The sequence below is a fragment of the Neolamprologus multifasciatus genome, chromosome 9, assembly GCF_963576455.1.
Source record: "Neolamprologus multifasciatus chromosome 9, fNeoMul1.2, whole genome shotgun sequence".
NCBI lineage: Eukaryota > Metazoa > Chordata > Actinopteri > Cichliformes > Cichlidae > Neolamprologus > Neolamprologus multifasciatus.
Genome location: NC_140447.1, coordinates 33226854 through 33252037, shown reverse-complemented (window position 1 = coordinate 33252037; position 25184 = coordinate 33226854). Strand labels below are relative to the sequence as shown.

At 54.8% G+C, this 25184-nt stretch overlaps 2 protein-coding genes across 17 annotated transcripts in view; both read right to left on the bottom strand.

Moving 5' to 3' along the window:
• Window positions 1-21083, bottom strand: part of kmt2ca (lysine (K)-specific methyltransferase 2Ca) — a 43472-nt gene extending 22389 nt beyond the window's left edge. For 6 of the 16 annotated variants that reach the window (XM_085171616.1, XM_085171626.1, XM_085171628.1 and 3 more), the window contains exons 1-31: window positions 20774-21082; window positions 17419-17649; window positions 16050-16129; window positions 14746-15277; window positions 14369-14548; window positions 14179-14201; window positions 14018-14101; window positions 13832-13941; window positions 13528-13678; window positions 13284-13458; window positions 13065-13179; window positions 12817-12980; window positions 7363-12548; window positions 7076-7282; window positions 6170-6909; window positions 5990-6091; window positions 5378-5500; window positions 4747-4863; window positions 3717-3818; window positions 3522-3626; window positions 3270-3451; window positions 2834-2998; window positions 2634-2743; window positions 2474-2533; window positions 1752-1854; window positions 1585-1676; window positions 924-1052; window positions 719-829; window positions 527-639; window positions 267-441; window positions 37-114 (exon numbers count right to left, since the gene is read on the bottom strand). In XM_085171616.1, the coding sequence (XP_085027742.1) occupies window positions 37-114; window positions 267-441; window positions 527-639; window positions 719-829; window positions 924-1052; window positions 1585-1676; window positions 1752-1854; window positions 2474-2533; window positions 2634-2743; window positions 2834-2998; window positions 3270-3451; window positions 3522-3626; window positions 3717-3818; window positions 4747-4863; window positions 5378-5500; window positions 5990-6091; window positions 6170-6909; window positions 7076-7282; window positions 7363-12548; window positions 12817-12980; window positions 13065-13179; window positions 13284-13458; window positions 13528-13678; window positions 13832-13941; window positions 14018-14101; window positions 14179-14201; window positions 14369-14548; window positions 14746-15277; window positions 16050-16129; window positions 17419-17648 (9844 nt within the window). In that variant the 5' untranslated portion in view covers window position 17649; window positions 20774-21082. Of the gene's footprint in view, window positions 1-36; window positions 115-266; window positions 442-526; window positions 640-718; window positions 830-923; window positions 1053-1584; window positions 1677-1751; window positions 1855-2473; window positions 2534-2633; window positions 2744-2833; window positions 2999-3269; window positions 3452-3521; window positions 3627-3716; window positions 3819-4746; window positions 4864-5377; window positions 5501-5989; window positions 6092-6169; window positions 6910-7075; window positions 7283-7358; window positions 12549-12816; window positions 12981-13064; window positions 13180-13283; window positions 13459-13527; window positions 13679-13831; window positions 13942-14017; window positions 14102-14178; window positions 14202-14368; window positions 14549-14745; window positions 15278-16049; window positions 16130-17418; window positions 17650-20773 lie in introns of all 16 variants that reach the window. The other 10 variants (XM_085171618.1, XM_085171619.1, XM_085171624.1 and 7 more) reach the window with 9 other exon arrangements.
• A 622-nt stretch (window positions 21084-21705) lies between these two features.
• Window positions 21706-24668, bottom strand: xrcc2 (X-ray repair complementing 2). The gene is made up of 6 exons (XM_085171814.1): window positions 24500-24668; window positions 23345-23426; window positions 23222-23257; window positions 23005-23154; window positions 22678-22939; window positions 21706-22306 (listed from the first exon to the last, which is right to left on the bottom strand). Exons 1-6 carry the CDS (start codon window positions 24518-24520, stop codon window positions 21979-21981), a joined length of 879 nt encoding a protein of 292 aa, XP_085027940.1. The 5' UTR covers window positions 24521-24668; the 3' UTR covers window positions 21706-21978.
• Window positions 24669-25184: the final 516 nt, after the last annotated feature.

The following is a 25184-nucleotide window of genomic DNA, read 5'->3' as shown; positions in this document are numbered from 1 at the left end:
TGAGTGGGCAGAGGGTGAAAGGGCTGATGGGAGTACCTGTGTGTCCGGTGGCGAGGATGTGAGGGTCGGTGTTCAGGACGTCGGACAGATCCACGAGACCGCCATCCGACCCGGCTGGATGGTCACACACACACACAAACACGATTCACTCACAATGACACTTTCTGTCCGCCAACAGGAAGTGGCATCATCCTCTACCAAGCTCCTCAGCCAATGATGAGTGAGGATGAAATGCTGATAAAAACGTAAACAAAGCAGTAACTCACGCAGCGCTGCCGCCTTCCTGCTGGCGCCAGAGAGGGGAGGGGCCTGAAATCCAGGAGCTGGGCCTTTCAGGTTACCTGTCGCTGGTCTTGGTTGGCTACTGGCTGCTGCTTCTGGCCCCGCCCCCCTGTCCACCTGGCGGCTCCGATCGAGAAGATCTCGACCAAAAAATGCGTCCTGGAGAGAGGAGGAATCAGCCAATCAGAGTGCAGGGATTCTCATTGTGTGTATGTGAGTGAGTGAGAGAGCAAGCGAGCGTTACCTGCAGGTAAGAGGGGAAGGTCTCCTCCAGCTTCGTCTTCTTCTTCCTGTACCTCTTCTTTGACTTCTCTGATGTCTGGTCAGTGATTGTGGGCGCCATTTCCATGGCAACGTCTGCAATCAAAACACAGTTTGTTTTTGACATCAGCAGTGGGTGAAAGGTGGGCGTGTCCGCAGGCGAGAGGCGTCTCACCTTCATCCCGGCCCGGCAGCATCTCCGTCGAATCCTTCCTGCACAGCTTGATGCGGTTTGCACCCACCCCCGCCTTGGCGCCACGCTGACGCACCATGAACCCGCCGATACCTGAGACACATACAAACACACAGACTGGTTGGCATGGAGACATGTCCGCACAGAACCCTGCTCTGACCTATCCCAGGCCCCGCCCCCTCTTCACCTGGCCTGTAGGGTTTCCGTTTCCTCTTCTTGTTGCCGTCAGCGACATCGGGCTCCTTGGCGATGTCATCATCTTGGACGTGATCTCGTTCGGGGCTGGAGTCAGATTTCATCTCGCAGTCGAGCGGAGCTGCAGTGAAAACATCGTTAGCGTCGTTTCCAGCCCGTTTAAATAGAGTTTATGATGGCGGTGCTAACGCTGATGTCATATTCACAACCATGGCGAGCACGTTTATTCACGAGGTCACAGAACACGACGACTCCGCCCACAATCCTAAATCCAAACAAACAAGGTAACCTTGGTTACATATGCAGCGTCAGTACACCTGCTGACAGGAAGCTCTAGCATCATGTGACTTTAAACCACCCGACCAATAACAGTCTATTAACAATCAGAACAGGAAGTCAGACAGAATCACTTTCAAAATAAGAGCCTCTGCAAAGACTGAATGACCTCCTTTGATCTGATGCTGTAACGTCAGAGAAGAAACATGAACCTGAAGGCAGCTCAGCTGGGTCAAAGGTCAGCGGTCCAGCGAACTCGAGCACAACACGAACTCGTGGCTAAAACGCGCTTCAGCCTGCAGAGTGAATCCATGCAGGTCACACGTTCAGGTGAGAAACTCCACACCTGAGCGAGCGTAACCGTGAGCGCGACTGACCTCTGCCGTGGTCCAGCTCGGCGTCCGCTGGGGTCTGCAGGACGGACACGCTGTTCTGGTTGATGATCCTCAGCTTCAGTTTGGGTTTACACCTGCAGACAGGAAGCACAGCGTCACGCCCGCCCACATCGACCTGACGGCGCAGCACGAGAGGGCGGCGGCCTTACCTGCGCCACCTGCGCGGGGACGTCAGAGGTTCGACCAGAGACTGCAGGTGAGACAGGCCCGACTCGGTCAGGCAGACCCCGTCCTGAGTGTATGTCTTTGAGTCTGCAAACAGACACGATTTCACTTCAAACAGCTTTGCTTGGATCAACGCGCTCAGACGGAAACGTTCTCCAGGAGCACGACCACCGTCTGACCGCTTTGATCAGAAAACGCCACACTTTCATGACCTCCTGCACGTTGTTTGCCCCTCCCAGGACCCCCAGTGTGACCCACTCATGTGTGATGAGCTGCTTTAAGCTGCTTCAGTTTGTTTCAGATGGGAGAAAAATCAATGCTTTGGATGTTTGGAGACATGAAACAAACCAAAAACTGACATCATCACATCAGGTTCCCTCGGAGCTCGGAGACACTAACATCAATGAAAGGTTCATACGTGAGCTTTACTGCCATCCACAGGGCCGGACTCGACCCTAGGAGGGCCGCTTCTAGCCCCCGAGCCGTATGTTTGACACAAGAAGCTCCCGCGAGGGAGGCTGTTTGGATCGCCCCCTAGTGTCTACAGAGTGAATATCTGCACAGACAGGAGACCCTGACGCGACCCTGGATCCACCTCAGTGGTCGTTTCTTATCAGAGGACAATCTAAGCCTCCAGTGGAGGCGTGGGGGGGCTTGGATTAGGACCACGGGCCGTTGCTTGACTACCACAGAGTGGGGCACTGACCGGGTTCCCTGATCCTGGAGACGATCTGAGCCATGAAGGGCGCCAACGACTCCGTCCTCCCTGAAACAGACACACACGTCAGCCTCAAGCTTCACAACAAGTGTGTGTGTGTGTCTGTGTGTGTCTGTCTGTGTGTGTGTGTGCGTGTGTGTGCGTTCACCGTAGGGGCTGCGTCCGTGCGTCCTGCACAGTGAACAGTCAAATCCTTCGTCAGCAGCGGCCTCCACGTCCTCCTCAGTGGTCAGACCCTGACACACAGCGTGGACCCACCTGCGTGCACACACACACACACATTAGCCGATGGTGACCCCGGGCCTGACCGACGAACCCGCCGAGACCCCACACCTGAGCGGGTGTTACCTGTCGCACTGCTGGCACTGCAGGATGAGGTCGTCCTGCAGGTACGCTCGCTGGCAGACGGGACAGTGGCTTAGGCTGCAGCACGGCCCGCACAGGCTGTAGTTACTCTGCCACTCGCAGCGCAGCCCGGGGGAGGCGGAGCCACACTGCACACACCACACACACCTGAGGAGAGAGCAACCAGCACCCGTCAGCTCTTACCTTTCGTGTTATGCGTCATGTGATTAGAGTCTGAGCTCTGACTGGCTGAGGTTGGTGGAACCTCGTGTCCCGTCATGTGACATCAAACATGAGGAAACGCTCTCAGCCAGTGTTTCTTGGTTGCTATGGTGACGTCGTCTCACATGAGGAGACACGTTTAGTCATGAGGGAGGGCTGATCAGACGATCTGACAGACGCCTCCTCGTACACGCAGGTGAGCGACAGGTAGACCCACCATTTGCACTTCCAGGCTCCTTTAGGCACCGTGAGGAGGGGCGGGTCCAGGCAGTAGGTATGGTAACTGATGTCGCAGTCATCACATAGCAACAGTCGCCCAGGGTCGCTGGCCTCACCGCATGCTTCGCACACCGTGCACTCCAAACAGCGCCACCCTTTGGTCAGAATCACCCGAGTGATCTGCAGACAGCACACTCAGTGTGAGCCAGGGGGCAGGAAGTAATCAGATTACAGGTAGGCGAGTACTGACCTTTACGTTGACGCAGTAAGGATGGTAACACTGTCCACACTGAGAGCACGCCAACAGACGACCTTCAGCGCCCTGCCCGAAACTGCCACACACCACACACATGTCCTGCACACGCACACACACACACACACGGGTTAACTGCTGCACGTCACATGATCACTGCTTACACACGTGATGTCACACAGGTGAGCACACCTGTCTGAGGGTGAAGTGGTCCGAGGTGGAGAACATCACCACGGTGTTGTGCATCGAGTTCTCCTCATCCTCCTTCGCTGTGAACGCCTCCACATACCCAACCTGACACACACACGCACGCACACACGCACACACACAGACACACACAAACGCACACACACACACACAAACAGACACACACACAAACAGACACACACACAAACAGACACACACGCACACACAAGCGCGCGCACGCACAGACACACAAACAGACACACACAGACACACACACACGCACACGCATGCACACACACACACGCACAGACACGCACACGCATGCACACACACAGACACACACACACGCACAGACACGCACGCACAGACACGCACACACACACACACAGACACAAATACACACACAGACACACACAAACACGCACAGACACGCACACACGCGCACACACACACAGACACACACACACACACACAGACACGCACACACAGACACGCACACACAGACACGCACACACACACGCACACACGCACACAAACACGCACACACACACACACACAGACACGCACACACAGACACGCACACACACACGCACACACACACACAAACACGCACACACACACAGACACACACACACAGACACAGACACACACACGCACACACACGCACACAGACACAGACACACACACACACAGACACACACACAGACACAGACACACAGACACGCACACACACAAACACGCACACACACACACACACACGCACACACACAGACACACACACAGACACAGACACGCACACACACGCACACAGACACACACACAGACACAGACACGCACACACACACACACAGACACACACACAGACACAGACACGCACACACAGACACACGCACACACACAAACACGCACACACAGACACACACAAACACGCACACACAGACACACACACACAGACACACACACGCACAGGTAATCAGTAATCTGTGATCATTCCTCATGGACCAATCGGCTTGCAGGTGTGCAGGTGTGCTCTTACTCCCGGTGACATCATCACGCTGTCCTGAGTCTTCAGTCGGCTCCTTCCTCTCCCCCCTCTTCCTCCGATGCTGCCTCCTCTGGACCTCCTCCTGCCCGGGAACCCGGAACCACGACCCTGAGGAGAGGAGACAGGCGGGGGGAGGAAGGAGGAGAATTAGGAGGAAATCCGTGATGTCACAAAGCTGTCACCATGGAAACACTGGTAAGATCAATTTCAGAGCTGTTCCCCGAACACCCCACACTCAATTTAGTCACGCCGGCGTTACTCCTCACGGCGCCAGTATGGCCTCTGTGTTAGTCACTTGTATTTACACCTGCTGCTAAAGGTGCCGCCACTCGCACAGTACGGCCACATTAAAAATGGCGGGAAAAAGCGACACAATCGTGTGTTAAAAGCAGCTGCAGCCGCCACGGCGTCCTTCTGAGGACGTCACGGAAAAACAAACATGACAGAATGATCAGACCCGCAGGCGCGTTTGATTGGAGACCCTTGCAGCCCAGCAGGGTGGAAGCACACATTCTCTCACACAGGCAGCACAGCGTGCGCTCGTTTCCCACACCCACAGCAGAGACAGCGTTAGTAAGCTGCTGTTAGTCACAGCCGGTGACAGTTAGGGTGCACTTTTTACCACTCTCATGCTCCACAGCGGGGAGTCCTGCAGGCGGGGCTTAGGGTCCCACCCTCCCTCCCCCGTGGAATCCTGGGAGGACGAGAGGGGGCTGACCGCCCTGCGACTACTCCAACACGTGCCCTGAATGAGAGGGAGGAGGAGAAGAGAGGGGGAGGTGGGGACAAAATGCAGTAACATAAATGTAACGGCCACAAAATGAAAAAAGAACTCATGACGACACGATGTTACCATGGCAACCACACACACTGACGGCAGCCAACGCGCTGATCGAACGACCTCGATGTACACAGAACAAACGCCGCGATCAATGACACGTGTGTGAATGTGTGTGTGTGTCAGGCACGCCCTGCCGGCCGACAGGTGAGGATGAGGATGAAGCACACTGATGGTAACCTGCTTCTCATCACGCCCGTGGAGGTGCGAGCTGATGGAGGCAGGGATAAAAAGCAGCTCCTGCGTCGTCTAACTGGCTACAGGACTTGACTATGTGTCACTCAGTAGGAGGAGCTTGTTAGAGACGAGAGGTGCGAGGTTTGTTGGATTTCACCTCCAGCTTTTTCTTTTTAACAATCGATATGTAAGGAAACACACAGGTCAAAGGTCACCAACCTGTTTCACCCGGGCTCTGCCAGGAGAGAACTTCCTCTTAGAGATGGCCGGCTTCCCCATGCCGATTTTTGGGGTGAGGGAGAGCACGGTGGTGGGAGGAGCCTGAGGTTGCACACAGAACAAAAGGAGAAGTGAAGAGGAGCAAGAGTGAGCGAGGAAGAGGAGGAGGCTGCCGCTTACCTTAGAGAGAGGTGGAGACTCTCTAGCTAGGGGGGAAGTCCTGAGAGAAGGCAAAGGTGGGGTGAGCGGCGGCGGCGTGATGGGCACTCTTGCAGGGGAGGTCTCTGGGGAGGCCTCAGTGGAGAAGGGGGACTGTCTGAGGCGGATGGAGAGGTCATCAGACAGCCGGGGGGAGCAGGGAGGAGGCCTCAGGGTGCGACCCTTCCCTCTGCGCAGGAGCGGCGATGAGGATGGCGAGGACAGGTGCAGGAGGGACGGGGGAGGCGATGATGTCATCAGCTCCATCACCTCTCTGTCTAAAGAGGGGTCCAAGTCCAGCACGGGGCTCACTGGCTCCTCCTCCATGTCTGAGTGCTCCTCAGTGATTGGCTGACCGTCTGATGGCTGAACTGTTTCAGAAAGATCCTCCTCCTGTGAAGGCTCAGCTTGTGATTGGTGCTCATCTTCGGTGGGTTCTGTTACCAAAGCAACAGGTTCATATAGGGTCTGTGACTGACCCCCATCACACTCTGGTGTCATGTGACAAAGAGGCGATTGGTCCTTCAGCCCCACCGTAAGTCCAAAGTCACTGGGAAGCTTCTCCTCCTGTGGGAGGCGCTCTACCATGGTGGGCTGGGAGTGACGATGGGGGGAGGCCTCCAGGGAGCCAGCTCCCACAGATGGAGGTGATGAGGGCAAAGGGGAGGACACAGGTGGCTGCGTGGGTATGGGGGAGGCGGGGCACTGAGTCTCCTGGACTCCTGCAGAGACACAAACATGGACACATTAGATACTGATGCAGGTTCAGGATCTTCCTGAAGTCACAACGATGGAGGGGGCGGAGCAAGCCTGGGGAAAAGGGAAGTCACGGAAAAATGTAAACATTTAAGTTTGGATTGGTTATGTTTCCGTGTTTGCAAAGCAAACCTTTCAGACCGCTGGAGCTACTGGGCAGAACCTTCTGGTTTTGTTCCTCTCCTGCCTCGCTCCTCTCCACAGGCTCTGCTAGGCTCTCCTGTGATGCGTGTTCAGGCTCCTCCTCCTGCTGCTCCTCCTGCTGCTGCTCCTCCTGCTGCTCCTCCTGCTGCTCCTCCTGCTGCTGCTCCTGCTGCTGCTCCTCTGTGCTCGGTGTGTCTGGGTGAACAAAAGGAGCAGATATCCTCAGAACAGATCGTGTGTTAATCGGGAACTTTGAGTCTCTCCCCCATACTTACCCATGGTGCCATCAGACATCCCTTCAGGTCCAGGACCTTGTTCTGGCTTCACGGGACTAGCAGGACCAGGACTTGGGCTGGTTATTGAGGGAGCAGGGTTAACTGGATCACAAGCAGGACTGGCTTCACAGTGGAACGGGCTGGCAGAAGCAGGTCTGACACCAGGCTCTGCCTGCACAGGACTCGGGGGGCCGGGACCAGGCTCTGCCTGCACAGGCCTCGGGGGGCCGGGACCAGGCTCTGCCTGCACAGGACTCGGGGGACCGGGACTAGGCTCTGCCTGCACAGGACTCACGGATCCTGGACCAGGCTCTGCCTGCACAGGACTCACGGATCCTGGACTAGGCTCTGCCTGCACAGGACTCGGGGGACCGGGACCAGGCTCTGCCTGCACAGGACTCGGGGGGCCGGGACTAGGCTCTGCCTGCACAGGACTCACGGATCCTGGACTAGGCTCTGCCTGCACAGGACTCACGGATCCTGGACTAGGCTCTGCCTGCACAGGACTCACGGGGCCGGGACTTGGACTTGTGGTGATCTGTTTAAAACCTGGATCCATACGAACACCTGTAGGACTTTGACCTGGACTGTGTAAGGGACTACGCTGAACCTGCAGAGTGTCAAAAGAGACTGTTTGAGAAGGGCTAATCTGTGAGGGGGCGGGGCATGTGGGACTAGGAGGTGCCTCATTGGGAGAGGTTGAGCTAGGCATCGCAGTGTTATCCTGAGTGGGACTAGCATGGACAGGGCTAGCAGGACTCAGACTGGCCTGAGTGTAAGTAGCATCAGTGGGGATGAGTGGGCTTTGATACAGGGGGCTTGGTGAGGCAGTGCACTGGTGGTTTTCTTTGGGGACCACTGCAGTACCAGCTGGGGACTGGCTGACTTGGTTCTGACTGATCTGGCTGGGGCTAACAGCAGCTGAGTCGTCGGGTACAGAGGCAGCAGGACTTGTTTGTCTGACACAGTCTGCAGGTTTATCAGCACCCGTATCAGGCCGAGCCCCACTGGAACGAGCAACTGCGTCCACATCAGGACCAGTGGGGCTCAGTGATGCCTCAGCAAGGCTAGTACTACTTTCAGTGTCAGGAGCTGGACTGTGAGGTGGGCTAACACTGGCAAGAGCAGCATGTGCAGGGCTGCTATGAGTTGTGCTAGCTAATGAGGAAGTTTGTGTCTGCACTGGGCCTGAGTGAGCTACTACTACATGAGCAGGACTAGCCTGACCAGCAGGACTAACTGGGCAATGACTGGTGTGAACATCAGCTACACTGGCAGAACAGGGATATGTTTCAGCACTAACAGGACTCCTCTCTGGGCCGGTATCACTCAGTGTACAGTGTGGAGGACTTGAACTACCAGAAGCTGGTGGAGGGCTTGAAATCTGGATATGTGGCCGACTTGACTGACCAGGGGGACTTTCTGTCTCCTGAGCATGCTCATGACCTGACAAAACAATGCCACCGGTGGCTTCTGAGTAAGCAAGGTCAGGCTGAGGACTGTCTGGTTGACTGGGACTCGGTTCTGACTGAACACCATCACTTGGCTGGATGGTAGCTACCTCCATCTCCTCATCCTGACAGGAGACAAGGTGGATGGGTTCAGCCAGCGCTGCTGATGGGCTACTCTCCCCTGGCACAGGGCTAGGATGGCCTTCAAGACACATGGTTGGGCTTGTAGGCATCTGGTAAGCACGAGTGGGGCTGGCACAAGCTGAGCTGGCCCGGTTATGCGTGGGGCTAGCTCCTTCAACAACTTCCATGCAGAGCGATGGGGTGTTGTGAAGATTCTGATGAATTAGGCTAGCTGGGGGAGGAGCTTCCTCCATTTCACCGGCACAAGGTGAGCAAGCTAGGCTACTGTGTTTGGCTGAAGTGCTAATGTGAAAAAGGCTTTCTGGTGTCTGGGAATCGAGGACATGAGGGGGGCTGAGCGTGCTACTTTCAGGGGGCACTGTGGCCAGGCTAGAGGTGGGGTTAAGGGGGGGAGGGTTATTTTCCAGTGTTTGGCCATCAGGGCTAGAACTCTTTTGCAAAGGGCAATGTTTCAAGGAGTCGGGTTGTGTGGCATGGGTGGACTCCTGCGTGAGCGTTGAATGTGCAGCAAGTTCTAACGTATGTAAGCTAAGCTGTGAAGACCGGAGAGCCTGAGCAGGGCTGGCAGGTTGGGACAGACTGCACCGTTTAGGTCTGAGTGGTGGTGACGATGGGCTACATGGAGCTGAGGCGTATCTTGCTGCCGATGAGAGGTCCTGGTCCAGTGTAGACGTGTCCTGTGCAGCCCCATACTGCAGAGTAGGGCTGCTCAATCCAGGGCTCTCCTGGTCCAGTGTAGATTCAGTGTCCTGTGAGGGGTTCCTCGTGCCGGCTTGCACAGGACTACAGTCCGTTTGCAGAGCACTGTGCTGAGGCTGTGAGGCTGTGAGGCTGTGACTATGTGATCCACTGAGCTGCATAGCATTGTCCTGTGCAGGACTGTGTGGTGCAAGGCTGCGCCGAGCCTCCTCTGTCCCCAGCTCCACCCTGGGAGGAGTCAGCCCTGATTTGATAGGACTGTGAGGTGAAGGGCTGTGTAGAAAATGTGCAAGGGTACAAGCCGTGGGACCACCCTGTACTGGACTCTGCTGAGATTCTGTGTCCATAAACTGCTCAGCGCTTTTCTCACGTTCTGCCAGATTAGAGTGAGACTGTGCAGGACTCTGCTGAAGGTGTAATGTGGTCCAGCTTTTCTGGTCATCTGTGGAATCCAAGTGGGATGCTGAGTAACTTTCACGGGCCTCTGCAAGATCAGGGCAAGATGGTGAGGAGCTTATTCTAAACTCTGCCACATCAGGATGGAGCTCTTCTTGATTACGATGGGATGCTGTGTGACACGAGGGAGATGGCTCGAGTTCACTGATAGAAGGTGCAGTCAAAGGTACAACGTTTTGTTGGGGCTCCGTGGGATCAGGAAGGGAAATTACAGCACTCTGTGGGAGCTCCGTGACAGATGGTTGTGGACTTTGTGGGGGATGTGCAGCTAAAGGTGCCAAAGGATCCGTGTGAGATTGTGCAGGACTTGACAGGAGCTCTGTGGGAAATGGTGCATTCTGTGGGAGCTCTGTGGAATCAGTGTGAGACAGCACAAGAATGGGCTGGAGCTCTGCTGAAGGTGATGAGGAACTTTGTTCTATGGGAGATGATGGATGACCTTGTTGAAGCTCTGCATTTTCAGATGGTGCAGGACTTCGGGGTTCAAGCGTTTGTAAGGAATTTGGTTGAAGCTCCGTGGAAATAGGCTGAGGTGGGAGCTCTGTGGGAGATGGTGCAGGGCTTTGCTGGAGCTCTGTGGGACATGGTGCAGGGCTTTGCTGGAGCTCTGTGGGAGATGGTGGAGAATTTTGATGGAGCTCTGTGGGAGATGGTGCAGGGCTTTGCTGGAGCTCTGTGGGAGATGGTGGAGAATTTTGTTGGAGCTCTGTGGGAGATGGTGCAGGTCTTTGCTGGAGCTCTGTGGGAGATGGTGGAGAATTTTGTTGGAGCTCTGTGGGAGATGGTGGAGGGCTTTGCTGGAGCTCTGTGGGAGATGGTGGAGAATTTTGTTGGAGCTCTGTGAGAGATGGTGCAGGGCTTTGCTGCAGCTCTGTGGGAGATGGTGCAGGGCTTTGTTGGAGCTCTGTGGGAGATGGTGCAGGGCTTTGTTGGAGCTCTGTGGGAGATGGTGCAAGGCTTTGCTGCAGCTCTGTGGGAGATGGTGCAGGGCTTTGCTGCAGCTCTGTGGGAGATGGTGCAGGGCTTTGCTGCAGCTCTGTGGGAGATGGTGCAGGTCTTTGTTGGAGCTCTGTGGGAGATGGTGCAGGGCTTTGTTGGAGCTCTGTGGGAGATGGTGCAGGGCTTTGATGGAGCTCTGTGGGAGATGGTGGAGAATTTTGTTGGAGCTCTGTGGGAGATGGTGCAGGGCTTTGCTGCAGCTCTGTGGGAGATGGTGCAGGGCTTTGCTGGAGCTCTGTGGGAGATGGTGCAGGGCTTTGCTGGAGCTCTGTGGGAGATGGTGCAGGGCTTTGCTGGAGCTCTGTGGGAGATGGTGCAGGGCTTTGTTGGAGCTCTGTGGGAGATGGTGCAGGGCTTTGTTGGAGCTCTGTGGGAGATGGTGCAGGTCTTTGTTGGAGCTCTGTGGGAGATGGTGCAGGGCTTTGCTGGAGCTCTGTGGAATCAGGCCATGATGGTGCAGGATTTTGGAGCTCTTTAAGCATTTGTAAGGAATTTGGTTGAAGCTCCATGGAAACAAGTTGAGATGGGAGCTCTTTGGGAGATGGTGGAGGGCTTTGCTGCAGCTCTGTGGAAAGAGGGTGAGACGGTGTAGGACTGTCTGGGAGTTCTTTGGGAGACGGTGCAGATAATTGTTGGTGTTCTACAGGAGTAGGCGAGGAACTTTGTTGGAGCTCCATGGGAGATGATGCAGGACTTTGCTGGAGCTCTGTGGGATCAGTTTGACATTGTGAAGGGCTTTGTTCCAACTCCATGCTCCATCCACTTTGTGAGAGAACTTTGGGAGTTTCTAGGAGTTTGGCAGAAACCGGGTGACATAAAAGACTTTCTTGGAGCTCTGTGGACTTTGGGAGAATTGGTGGAGAACTCTGTTGAAGCGTGGCTTCAGGCTGAGATGATACAGAGCTTCCTTGGAGCTCTGTAGACTCAGGGAGAACTGATGGAGGATTCTGTTGGAGCTCTGTGGACTCAGGGAGAACTGATGGAGAACTCTGTTGTGTCTCCATACCCTCAGAATGAGACGATGGAGGACTCTGTTGGGGTTCACTGGCTTCAGGGTGAGATGTTGTAGAACTCTGGTGGAGCTCTGTAGACTGAGGAAGAACTGACAGTGGACTATTCAGGAGCTCCTGGGAGTCGGTGTGTGATGTAAGACTTGGTGGTGATGGTGCAGTGAGGGACTTTGTTGTTCTCTGTGGCGGTTCCTCAGGGACGAGTTGACCAACAGGACTGGCCGGTGGAGCCTCTGTGCACGTTGAGACCGATGGCTGTGGAATGCTACTGGGTGGAGTCTGTGAGGGGCTAAGGGCGGCAGCTGATGCCAATGTGGGACTGCGTGGGTTTGGCTCCTCCTGTTGAGGTCTGCACGTGGAGCAGATGTACACTTCGGACCCCACCTTGCCCTCCCCGGCCTGGATGATGCAGTCTGCATGGACAAACCTGCAAAACAAAATAGTTTTGTTGTTTTCTCTTCATCACTGTCAAAATAAAAGCATATTTTAATAAACGCTACACCGGTGGTTTTAAACCTTTGGGACAGCCCCCCACAGAGGCCCACAGAGGCCGTGCAGTGAGGGCACAAAGGTAACTTAAGTTCATATATGAGAACCACTGGATTCCTGTTTCACAATAAAAGCCATGTTGGTTCTCTTCAGTTCAGGGGTTTTATTGTGAAGCAGCCTCAGTGAAACAGAAGGTGCTCGTGTACCTATAGCAGCAGACACAGGTCACGCACTCCTGTGGTGTGTAGAGGTCGGGGGCGTGGCCACAGAGAAGGCAGGGCAATGCCGGGTCACACGACTCACACAGAAACAGGTGATTGGCCCACTGGCCTGATGACCTGACACCACAGCGGCAGCAGACTCTGCAGTTCTGGAGAAGAAGAGGGGTGGGAGGGGTTTGTGAGGTCATCCACAGTTCAACACAGCAGCGTGTGTACGTGTGTGTTTATCTCACCTTGCAGCTCCAGCCGGTGCTCGGCGTGTGATCCAGAGGTGGTGTGAGACAGTGCGTGTGGTAGGCTTTATCGCAGCGCTCGCACACCAGTAACGCAGCTTCATCGCCCTGCAGCCTGACACAGAGAGCACAGGTGGAGGTTCACACTGAGGACACGCCCTCTTTACTCCATCTTCAAATACCTGCTCACCCCAGTCAATAACTCTGCATGTGTGTTACCTGCAGCTCTGACACACTCGACACCGAGGACACTGCCAGCCGGCCCGGCAGAAAGGGGAGGGGGCCACAGAGGGGTCCACGCAGCTGCCGTGGTAACGGTTACCACAACAACAGCACATTAACAGGCTGCCAAGCTCACCGCCGCCAGAGCACAGAGCGCAGGGTGGCGAGGACCCTGAGGAGACATGATCACGTCACGTTATGACATCACAACCTCACGCCTGCTTCGGTCAGCGCCTCTTACCTGCGTGTGCGTGTCGTGTACACAGTGTGCGCCTCTGGTTCCAGTCCAGGTGGGCTCCGGCAGCAGCAGCGCAGGGGAAGTGGTAGCACCGCCCACAGTCCATCTCCTGACAACGCAGCGAGGCTCCGAGCTGCCGGCAGAACACGCACACCTGCACAGGTGAGAGACAGACTGAAATAAAAACCCACAGTTTCCTCCCTAAACCATCTGACGCACAGACCCAGGAACCGAGCGCTTCACAGTATTCATCTACCTGAGCTACACGAGGAGGAGGGGCTACTGACCGGACGCCGTGAAAACCCACCTGTGTGCTTCCTGTGTCGATGGCTTTGTCCACGTAGAGCAGTGATTGTCCCTCGCCTCGACACACCCCCTCTGACCATGTGGCACACTGCAGGTGAGCACAGCACTGACCTGCACACGCACACAGAGGAGGGTTAACACACACACACACAGACAACGGGGGCGGAGGAGGAGGAGGAGGCGGTACCTGTGGGGTCAAACAGTGATTGGACGTTGATGTCATGAGGAAGGCCGATGGGTCCAAGCTGCTGAAGGAACTCTGAGGAAGACTCTGAAACACAGCACACAGTGAAGAGTCAAACAACAGCGATCAGGCAGGAAGTGTTTCTGTGAGCGGCGAGTACTCACCACACTGTTCTGGACTGCAGCACCTGCACACACACACACACACACACACACACACACACACACACACACGCACACACACACACACACACACACACACACACACACACACACACACACACACACACACAGGTTAGCTCGTGACTGTGGGGTCTCTGGAAGGAGAGGGGAAAGAGGAAGTGATGTCACTTACGTGGCCGGGGCTTGGCTGCCGCGGTAGCAGTGGTCGTGGCAGTCGTTGTCTCGGTCGGAGGAGGCGCGGCGATTGAGGATGTGGAGCGGGATGTAGCCGGGCGTCGGGCCGAACACCACCAGCCGGCCCTGGCCCAGAGGAGGCTCGTCGCCGTGGTAACAGAAGGCACACTGCTTCAGCCTGGGGAGAAAAAAACGAAGCGTTCAGGAGGTGAGGCGTCACCTGACAGATGACGCAGACATTTATCTGCTTGTGACGAATCATCATCACAAAGTCAGATCGTGGAAACACTCCGTCTGACTGGAGACGCATTACATCTGGAGACTTTCAAAATAAAAGCCTCCTGTGGGTGCGCAGGGCCGTCCACAAGCACTCACCTTTTCTTGGTGTGTCCCAGGCTGGGGGTGGGCGAGCCCCCGGAGTCCTCCGACAGAGAGCGCTGGAACAGCGGGGACAGCGAGTCCTCGTCCTCCAACCGCAGACAGGGGGACACTGGAGGGCTGGAGCGGGGACTGACGGCCGGACTCTGCTCCACGGGGCCGGCCCCGCCCTCCTCTACTTCTATGGGAACCAGGCTGCAGTCCACATCCGTAGGGGTGGGGCTGTGACCCGGACTGGGCCGGTCTTCCTCCACAGGATCAGGATCAGGATGATGGGATTGGGATGGAGGGCTGGAGGGGGGGAGAAGAGGGCTAGAGGCTAGGGGCGGAGCCTCTGAGTGGAGTCTGTCCTCCACCTTCCCCTCCTCCTCCTCAGCACTCGCAGCCAGCTCAGGGTCGGGGGGCACCGGTCCTGGATCCGGGTCAGGGTCAGGATCTGGATTGGGCTCGTCCTGGGCAGGTTCAGAGCTTGTTTTGGATTTTCTCCTGGAGGTGGAGCGCTGCCGCCGTGTGGTCTGAGCCTTCACCTCTGTGGACACACACAGTCACAAACATGTGCAGGACACAGGTGCATTGTGGGTAACATAGGTACCATCATCTCCAGCCCGACACCATGTTTTACGTCAGAGCGGGCAGCACTGGTGGAGGTGTCCTCGTGTACCTGAGCAGGTGAGGCTGCGTCTGCACGTACACGACGTTTTCCATCACTGAAAACTGATTTTAAAAACTCTGTTTTTGTGTTTACATGTGGACGAGGAAAACAGAGATGACTCACGCAACGTCAAATGTTTGTTTGTTTTTGACGTCATGCAGCGCGCCGCGTTATTGTTTACATGAGATGAGTTTCTACAACGGTGGATAGAAACAAAGCGTAGCTGCTAATCTGACTGTCTGCAGTTTTTACACAGACAGGCGTCAGAGTGAACGACACAGACGCTCTCAGCCCGAATCCTGACATCGGTTTGGAATAAATTCAAATGTTTTAAATTAGAACGTATGTGTGCATTTGGTTCAATCCTGAGTTGTGAGTCTACACCAGCGAGAATACTGTTTTTGGTTATTCACATTTGAAACACAAAATTAGCTGCCTTTCGAGAAAAACAAAAACTTTCCAGAAGTCCTTGAAACCCGTTTACCCTCCCAGGCTTCTGATTGGCCCACATTTGTACACGTTTGACTGCGTTTTTGGCGTTTACATGTGGACAGGATTCTTTTAAAAACGGAGAATCTCAGTTTTGAAAAACAGCCGTGTACGTGTTGACGTAGCCTCCAACACTCTACATCACGCTGGTTCTACACACCTGTCTTCTGGAGGGGCTTCTTCTCTGTGGCATCCATGCTCTCTTCATCCTCTACCTGAGCTCGTCCTCGGCTCCGCCCCCTGCGTGCACACACACACACACACACACACACACACACAGTTGGAGGTTAACAGAGTGAAGGAACAGCATTAACCCTCTGGATCCTCCTCCAGCTGTGTCCCCATTGCAGCACATCTGGATCCCTTCGATGTGAGCGCCATGCCTGACTTGTGTGTTACAGCAGGATCAGCTGCTGCGTTACATCATCGCCCGACTGAAACGAGCATCACAAAATTTAAAAAGAAAAAAAAGAAAAAGTCAATGAAATCAGGAAAACAACATTTAAATCCGACGCTGCTGACAGCGGTTTGACTCCGCCCACAGAAACAAGGACGGCGTCCTCAGACAGCTGCCTGAAGGTCCTGATGAAACGCACGTGTAGCCCAGCAGGTCACAGCTGAGACTCACGACTGCTTTAAGCGCAGCGGCCGATCAGCCTGTGGCGGCGAGGGACCTCACAAAGACAGAATTACAAACGTGTGTGTTCGTTCTAAGCAGTTAATGAGCATCAGGAAACACCTGAAGCAGGTAAACATGATGACATCACAACAGAGATCTGTGTGTGTGGCAGGAGGTAAAACCAGGAGCCAGCAGGTGGCCCTGTCAGACTGCTCCTCCCTCGTTACCCAGCATGCAACTCAACTACTTCCTCTCCAACACACACACACACACACACACACACACCTGTATACCTGTCTCTGTGAGGACTCTTCCCCCCACAGACTGAATCTAAGCACAAACAAACACACACACACACACACACACACACACACACACAGTCACAGCTTCAGGACCTCCAGCATCACGTCCCCTGCACCGAGCGTGGAGGTCCAGGCTCGGCCTGCTGGAGCAGAGGACTCTGGGTCCACCTCAGGCGATCTCGCTGCTAGCTTCCACAGATTTCTGACCCTCTGACTCCAACTCCAGACCTCTGACGTGCTTCTGTCCTAACATCAGGAGGCTGTTACTCTGTTACTCTGAAGTGAAAATGGAGCGCGGTGGTTTCTAAACACAGTTAATGTCGTGCGTTTACATCATCGCCGTGCTGCAGCTGGCGTTAGCCTCACACAGAGCTGCTGCCGAGCTGCTCGGCCTTCTTACAGGTGTTGAAAGTCGATTGTGGTGGTCTGCACCACGTTGGATCAGGACCGTGAAGCTCTAAAACATCAGTGCTGACCCTGCTCTGACGCCGGGACCCTCCCCTCTGACTCACCTGCTAACCTGCAGCCCATGTTGTTCAGCTGGAGGAGGCCCCACGGATCAACCTGCTGCATGAACACCTGAGCACACACTCACATCACACACTTACTTCTTTCTTGATTTGGGGGGCGGAGGGGGAGGAGGTGGTGGAGGAGGAGGCGGGGCAGCAGGTCCAGAGCGCCCGCTGCTCCCATCTTTCCGCGGTCGCCCACGGGGCCGCCTCTCAGGGGCGGGGCTAGAAGCAGTGGCTTTGGCCAGCTGAGCGCTGCGGCCGGCCCGAGTGACGGGAGGGGGCGGCCCTCTGTCCCGAGGCTCCTGAGGCTGAGCCTCAGATGGCATTCTGGGTAAAGAAAGAGAGAGAGGTGAGGAACAGGGTGGAGCTGGGATTCATGCTTCCCCTTTAAACCCACACTACACATAAGCCACGCCCACAAACCCTCTGAAACCTACACCCTAACCAGCCCGCCACCTCCTTCCTCTTCTACTGTTACTTTTGCGACAGGAAGCTGGAAGAGAACAAATAAACAAGAGAAACTGTACCGCCCCCTGGTGTTTGGGCCGTGAACTGCAGAACACAGACGCTATAAGCTCAGGACATCAGGTGAGTCACCTGTACGTGCAGTGTGTTCACACACGACGCCGCTGAGGCATAAAACAAGTTTCCTCAGTTAACCTGCTATTTCACACGAGAACAAGTCACAAAGCTGATGTAAAGGCACGCACACGCACAGACACACACAGCCAGATGTTGGACACCTGCAGGGACTCCCCCAGGAAGAGCAGCAGCTCGGTGTGTGAGGTCACACGGAGAGGGCGCGCTGTGCGTCCTCTGAGCTCAGGTGAAGTACAGACGCCACGAGGACGATTCAGCAGCTCCTAAACGCTGCGCGACCAAACTTTAGGATCAGGTGACTGCATAGCAACAGCGAGTGACGCTCAGGTGTGCTGCATTAACACACCTCAGAGGTCAAAGGTCAGACTGTTTGCAGAGCCTCCTACAGAACGAGGAGGACGTGAACAACGATGGGAGGAGCTAACCAACACCAGCACAGCGAGCTACAGACCCTCCCACAACCTGTTGTAAGGAAGTTCTCAAGAACCAATCAGGAACAGAGTTTTCCATAGCGACCGGAGTCTGGGCCTCGGTAAGCTCACCCTGCAGCGCTGATGGTCACATGACTGCAAACCCTCCACACGGACACGCTCAGTTTAAACCTCGAGCTTGTGATTCACACGGCCGCCGCCACACGCCCTCGCCGCCACGCGCCCTCGCCGCCACACGCCCTCGCCGTCACACTCTCCTATTTCTCTGCCCATTACCAGCTATGGCGCCATCATCGCACGCAGGTGTAAGCGGCCCACGTAGCGCCGCTCAGCTCAGCCTAAAGTCACAACGGCAGGTGTAAGTGGTGTTTGAAGCAGCAGCTGAGGTGAAAGCGCCCAAAAGGCGGGCCGAGGGGCGACTGTTACTGACAAGAAAAGCTTCCTCAGTGACACCGGCCGCGCTGAACCTCTGCCAGGCGCCACACGGTCCCCTATAAACCACTTCCTGTGAGCTGCCAGAGGTGCGACTACGTTGTGTCTCTGAGCGTGAACAGAAACAGAAACTGATGCGCCCGCCTGGACCAGAACGAAGCCGCCGCCACCTCACAGCAGCTCATCCAGCCACTCGGGCAACATGAAGCTGAGCGACCTTTGACCCTGTCTGGCTGTTGATCAGTGTCACAGCATCCTGCGTTGTTAAAGGACGCTGAGACAGGTGCTGCCATCTGAGACGCTCCCGTGGGACATCTTGTTGTTTTTATTCTGAGGAGGTACACTCAGCCGCTGTCGGGTGGAGGCCAGCACCACCCTGTCTCACTGCAGGAAACCCCACTAACCAGACCTGGTTTCAGTCGCCGCTGCGGCTCAACGATGGCGCAAACCATAACCGGGATTATTTTACTCACTGACCTAATTTGGATTATTTACCGTGAACTTTATTAAACCTGGAAGGACAAACGGGGACACGCAGAGGACGGCAGGCCCAGACTAGCCTCATCGCAACCAACCAATCACCAACCGGAACCCAGGTTACTGATCCTGAGGGTCCCGCCCCCTCACGACGGCTGCACAGGTGCTCACTGAAAAGTTTGAACCTTCATTTGTGTGAGCTTCTGTTGCGCTCAATGACCTGTGGTCACATGCCCTCCAAACGTCCAATCAGGGGTGGGAAGAGCCCAGCTGGCTGGAGCTGAACTAAACAGCGAGCGCATCTGAGCTTCTGCTGAGGAACGAACACAGTGATCATCTCCACAAAATCACAGCTGACATTAAAACACGATTAACCTCTAACGCCCACGCTTCCTGTCGACGGGCGGCGGGGTCCCCTCAACATGGCTGAGGAGGAGCTGCAGCAAACACGGCACGGAAACATGGCTTTACGGCGCCGTTGAGTTCAGGCACAGGAAGTAAACAAAAACACGAGCTCATCTTTAATCCCACTGGCTGATTAGCTGTGTGGGCGGGCAAACATCTATGTCCAGGTGAATTCATGGACATAGATTGATGTCACATCTCGTGTTTGTGGATGCTGGTCTCATCTTTGATCCACGCCACCAACAGCTGCCTGACCCGTGCACCTCCACCTTAGACTGTAAACTACACCTGTCTCCATATTCTGACTGTTTACAGACAAACGGATCAATCAGTGAAAACTAACCAGCAGATGATCCGATTGACTCGATCAGCACCTGTGGGATTACTGGAACCAGACTAGGTTTGAATCTCGTACAGGTGAGCGCTGCTGTTGCCTGTGGAGGTACCATCCCTCTGCTCTGTGTGCCAGCTCCAACATTAATGTAATCCAGCTGTTTTAACCGGGACCGATGAGGTGCAGCTCTCTGGTGTCAGCTGGTCAGAGTACTCACCTGCACAGGTGCAGTGTTTACAGTGTGCTGATTAAACGGACCTAGTGCACATTTTGGTGTGTTTTTCACTTTTCTAGCTGCTGTGCGTGTACCTGCCCAGGTGTGCCCCTGACACCAGGCGAGAGCTCAGTGTTGTGTCTGGTGAGGTTAAGGTTTCAGGTGAGCCTCGCTGGGTGGCTGTGTGTGGGTAACCTGCTGGTTAGCATGCTAATAAGCTCGCCTGTCACAGCGGCCGTGGAGCCCGGTACTGCCGCCTGTGATCCCGCTCACAGCCCCACACGCTCGGCGCGGCCTCGGTGAGGGTACCGGGAGCCGTTCGGTGGTCCTAACTCGCTGTTTAAAGGCTTTCCCCCGGCCCGGAGCGGCTAGCGCTTAGCCGTTAGCTCGCTCGGACCGCCCAGTTGACTGATCACTTCTCTGTTAGCGTTAGCGTGCAGGCTAGCTGTTAGCAGCCCGGTCCGCGGCGCGCTAGTGGCGGGTCGGGAGCGGTGGCAGGAAGCGGGCCGTTTAGCGAGCCGCGGGAGTGTCGAGAGAATAGGGAAGAAGCGTCCTTACTGATTCGATGCAATTCTCTTTTTCCTCTCCAGCTTTCAGCCAACTTAGAGCGACGACTTCAAAGCCAGCAGCGAACTTCTGCCAACCTCAGCCTCCGTTTGACACGCCTGGCACGGCCGGGTCTCCGGCGGAACATTCCCGGCGGAGCACGGAGGGAAAAGCGCGGTTTTTACTCCGAAAACTGGCGAAAAATTAAAGTTGAAGCGGTCGCTCCGTCACGGAGGCCATGTTTGGGAGCAACCGAACCACCGCCTGTCAGTGCCAGCAGAGGAAGTAGGTCCCGCAAAACACGTCCCGCCTCGCCGGGCCGCAGGCTCCCGTCAGACCCAGACATGGGCGGCGTGTACCGTGGATCGGCCTGTGAAAAGTGCCGGTGTACAAGCCTCCACGCGGGCACCGGGAATATTTGTTTGTGTTGTGTAAAAAGTGTGTCTGACCCCGCGGAGGGATCAGTTGGAGGACTGCTCTGGTGAAGCGGCTCTGTCAGCAGACCTGGAAGTCCCGGAGCGGAGCGCGAGGATCCGGACCGCGCCAGGCACGTGCCCGAGCACGGAGCAGAGGGCCGGGGTCAAGGGTCAGGTTAGTGTCGACCCGAGAGCGCCACGCCTGCAGGAAGAAGTTCCGGTTATTAGCCACTAAAGTTTAAAAGAGCCAAACTGTCAGTGACGGTGACGTCATCAGCCTCATCACAGGGACGCTGACGGTGGTGGGCGTGTCTGTCTTGGATAACGCTGATGGTTATGATCGTTGTTTCATGTATTATGTATGTCACACGGAGAGGATAAGCTCCGCCCACAGTACCAGTGTACCTGACAGCACCTGGAGCTGAGGCCACACCCACCTCAGTTATTATTAATTAATTACAATCTGCTGATGGGTCTGAGTGCAAACAAACACACAGGTCACAACATACATGTCCAGTTTATTGAACACAAACACTAATGCTGACCCTTTGGCCCCTAACAATGACCTCATCCTGACCACACCCCCCCATTTTCCCTGTGCAGTCCCACCTGTGCAGCTCATTAGTCTGCTCCTGTTTGCACTGTGGGCCGAGCACAGAATCAAATCACACAGAAAAACACGCAGATGAAGGAAACAGTCTGTGCTGTGAGGGGCGTGTCTGCGGCGAGGGCTCAAGTGTGATTGGTCCCTCAGCCAGATGACGGACATCTCCCTGATCCATGATTGGACCAGAGTCTGAGTCACTGACGTGCAGCACATCTGTTCTCCTCCGACAGGAACTCCACTCCTGCCTCCGTCACACAGAAGGAGCTGCTCCAGGAGGCCTTGACCCTGGAAGAGGAGGTGGTGCAGTGGACGGTGAAGATCTGCTGTCTCCTCTGCTCCTGGTCGTGTCCTCCTTCGGCAGCCATGTTGTCTCCTGGCTCCTGCCTGGAGCACAGCAGCCGGTGGGTCACCAGCCTCTGCCAGGAGCGGCAGAGGTACGACCGCTCGGAGTCTGAGGAGGAGGAGGGGACGCCGGGCCTCCTGATGGCGTGACAGGTGGCGAAGACAGTAATTCTGTAATCCCTGTGGAGTAGGAGGAGCCAAAAATCAGAAAATGAGTGAGCCAGAGTCCAGAACAGAAGCCCCACAGGCTCAGGCCGGTGTTTGACCCAGCAAAACACGAACAAACCAACATTTTATACAAACACCCGTCAGAGCGTGAGCGACTGACCAACACCCTGACCACGGTGCTGACACTGCAGTGTGACCACCAGGGGGCACTCTGCACATGTGCTTGTTTGGCGTAGCTGAGAGAGAAAAGCTGCGCACATGACCGTGATCCTATCAGAGCTCAGCGGAGGCCTTCAGAGTGGTGGTGATGTCACGCAGCGCGCTGTAACACGTGACCTGCGAGCAGCCTGAATCAGTCTAACTCCAGGATACGGTGGACCCACCTGAGCAGGCGTCCCAGCAGCTCCGCACACCTGCTGAGCTTCTCCTCCTGTTTGGTGTAGCTGGCCCCACCCTCGCAGCGATCCACCCAATAAAACGCGGAAATGCTGTCTATGAGGATGAGCGCCAGGGCGGGCCGTGATGCCAAGGTGGTCTCCAGGAAGTGGAGGGTGAGGAGGAGCTGTGAGGAGGAGTAGCAGTGAACAAACAGGAGGCGGGACAGACACGAGCGCAGCGCCGCCTCGTCTGCTCCGGCCAACAGCGCTAAGGAGAGAAAGGGTTAGTGTGTAACTTCCTGTTTGTTTGTGCGTGCATGCGTGTGCATATACCTGCGCTCAGTTTGCTGTCCAGGATGCTGACCAGGTGTAACATGTCCAGGCTGTAGTCGGTGTCCACAAACACCACATCCACCTCCAGACCCCCAGCGGCCTCCGGCAGCACGCAGCGGCACAGCAGGTGATAGAGCAGCTCCGTCTTACCTGAGCAACACACACAGAGTTTACATCCGGGTTAAAGGTGGAGGCACTTCCTGCATCGTGAACTCACCTGTGCCCTCCAGCCCGAACAGCTCCACCACCGCACCTGAGAGCAAGAAACAACACATACAGTGAGACAGTCACCTGACTGACAGCATGTGTCAGCTGTGAGTGGGTGGGCGTGGCCAGTTACCTTGGTCGGGTCCTCCATCTTCCGGAAACAGACGAGGCTCAATATCCTTCAGGCAGCGCCGCGCCTCCAGACGAGCTAACAGCTGACAAGACGCACACAGCGTTACACTCTGCTCCAGGATATACACTGTACCATATTACACTCTGCTGCAGGATATACTGCTCCAGGATATACACTGTACCATATTACACACTGCTCCAGGATATACACTGTACCATATTACACACTGCTCCAGAATATACACTCTGCTGCAGGATATACACTGGACCATATTACACTCTGCTCCAGGATATACACTCTGCCATATTACACACTGCTCCAGGATATACACTGTACCATATTACACACTGCTCCAGGATATACACTCTGCCATATTACACACTGCTCCAGGATATACACTCTGCCATATTACACACTGCTCCAGGATATACACTGTACCATATTACACTCTGCTTCAGGATATACACTCTGCCATATTACACACTGCTCCAGGATATACACTCTGCCATATTACACACTGCTCCAGGATATACACTCTGCCATATTACACACTGCTGCAGGATATACACTGGACCATATTACACTCTGCTCCAGGATATACACTCTGCCATATTACACACTGCTCCAGGATATACACTCTGCCATATTACACACTGCTCCAGGATATACACTCTGCCATATTACACACTGCTCCAGGATATACACTGTACCATATTACACTCTGCTCCAGGATATACACTCTGCCATATTACACTGTGCTCCAGGATATACACTCTGCCATATTACACTCTGCTCCAGGATATACACTGTACCATATTACACTCTGCTCCAGGATATACACTGTCCAGATCATTACACACTGCTGCAGCACGTAGACTGTACCACACTACAAACTAAACACGTGTTTTGAGGCCTGGCAGATTTCCCGGCAGCATCTCCAGCTGTGCAGAGCTCTGCTCAGTGAAGGTCACAGCAACACACCTGTACCAAACTCGAACAGGTAGCTGTCTGTTTTCTTCCTACATCACTTGAAAGCAGACACACACCCTCTGACAGTTACCGTCACGCGGCGCTAACAGCGCTCTCACACGACGTCATTCTCGCTAACAGCGCGGTCACGTGACACACAGGCAAACACGGGCTTCGGTTTCTCACCTGAGCGCCGCTCTCGCTCATCTCAGCAGAGCTGCTTCTCCTTCGGGACCCGCCACGGCTGTTTTGAACTGACTTCCGGTTTCCGCCGTTTCATCGTAAAGCAACAGCACCTGGCTGCAGCCACTGGGGAGCGCCATATTGCAACCTCCACAGCAACCGGAAACACGTAACTTCAGTTAAATCGACTTTGACAGGGAAAACTAAATTGTGTTTTTGTTACTATTGATGCTGCTGAAAAATAAATTTGGTCTAAGTGTTTTAACACTCTGGGTTTATTAAAAAACCCCACAACCCCTTCAGCTCGTTTGTGGCCAAAAGTGTCCATGTGTTATGTTTTGTCAACGCGAGAGTTGAGCCTCGGTTGAAAAATGTATGGTTTTCAGGGTTTTCCTCGGATTCCCTGGGTCTTTTGTAGTTGTGTGTCTTATTTTGAAAGGATTATTTACGCGTTACCATAGCGACCAGAGAGCATTAAGGGGCAGAGAGGAGGATGTTAGTCTCAGTGTTGTTGGCGCATTTCAGGAGGACGCTGCTAATAAAGTTACACAATTACACAGCTGAATTCACGTTTATTACATTTACAAAATACCACAGTTTTTGTCTTTGTCTGTTTGTCTGTATTGTTTTATTTTGTTTTATTTATCCGCAACACCTTAAAGGCCGGTCAGTGAAAATATTGTCTGAC

Excerpts from the sequence above, each read along its gene's own strand:
- xrcc2 (XM_085171814.1), bottom strand. The coding sequence starts at position 24,520 with ATGAGCGAGAGCGGCGCTCAG. Across the intron at positions 23,258-23,344 it reads AGATGGAGGACCCGACCAAG|GTGCGGTGGTGGAGCTGTTC; the intron begins GTAACTGGCCAC and ends TCTTGCTCTCAG. Across the intron at positions 23,155-23,221 it reads GTTCGGGCTGGAGGGCACAG|GTAAGACGGAGCTGCTCTAT; the intron begins GTGAGTTCACGA and ends TGTGTTGCTCAG.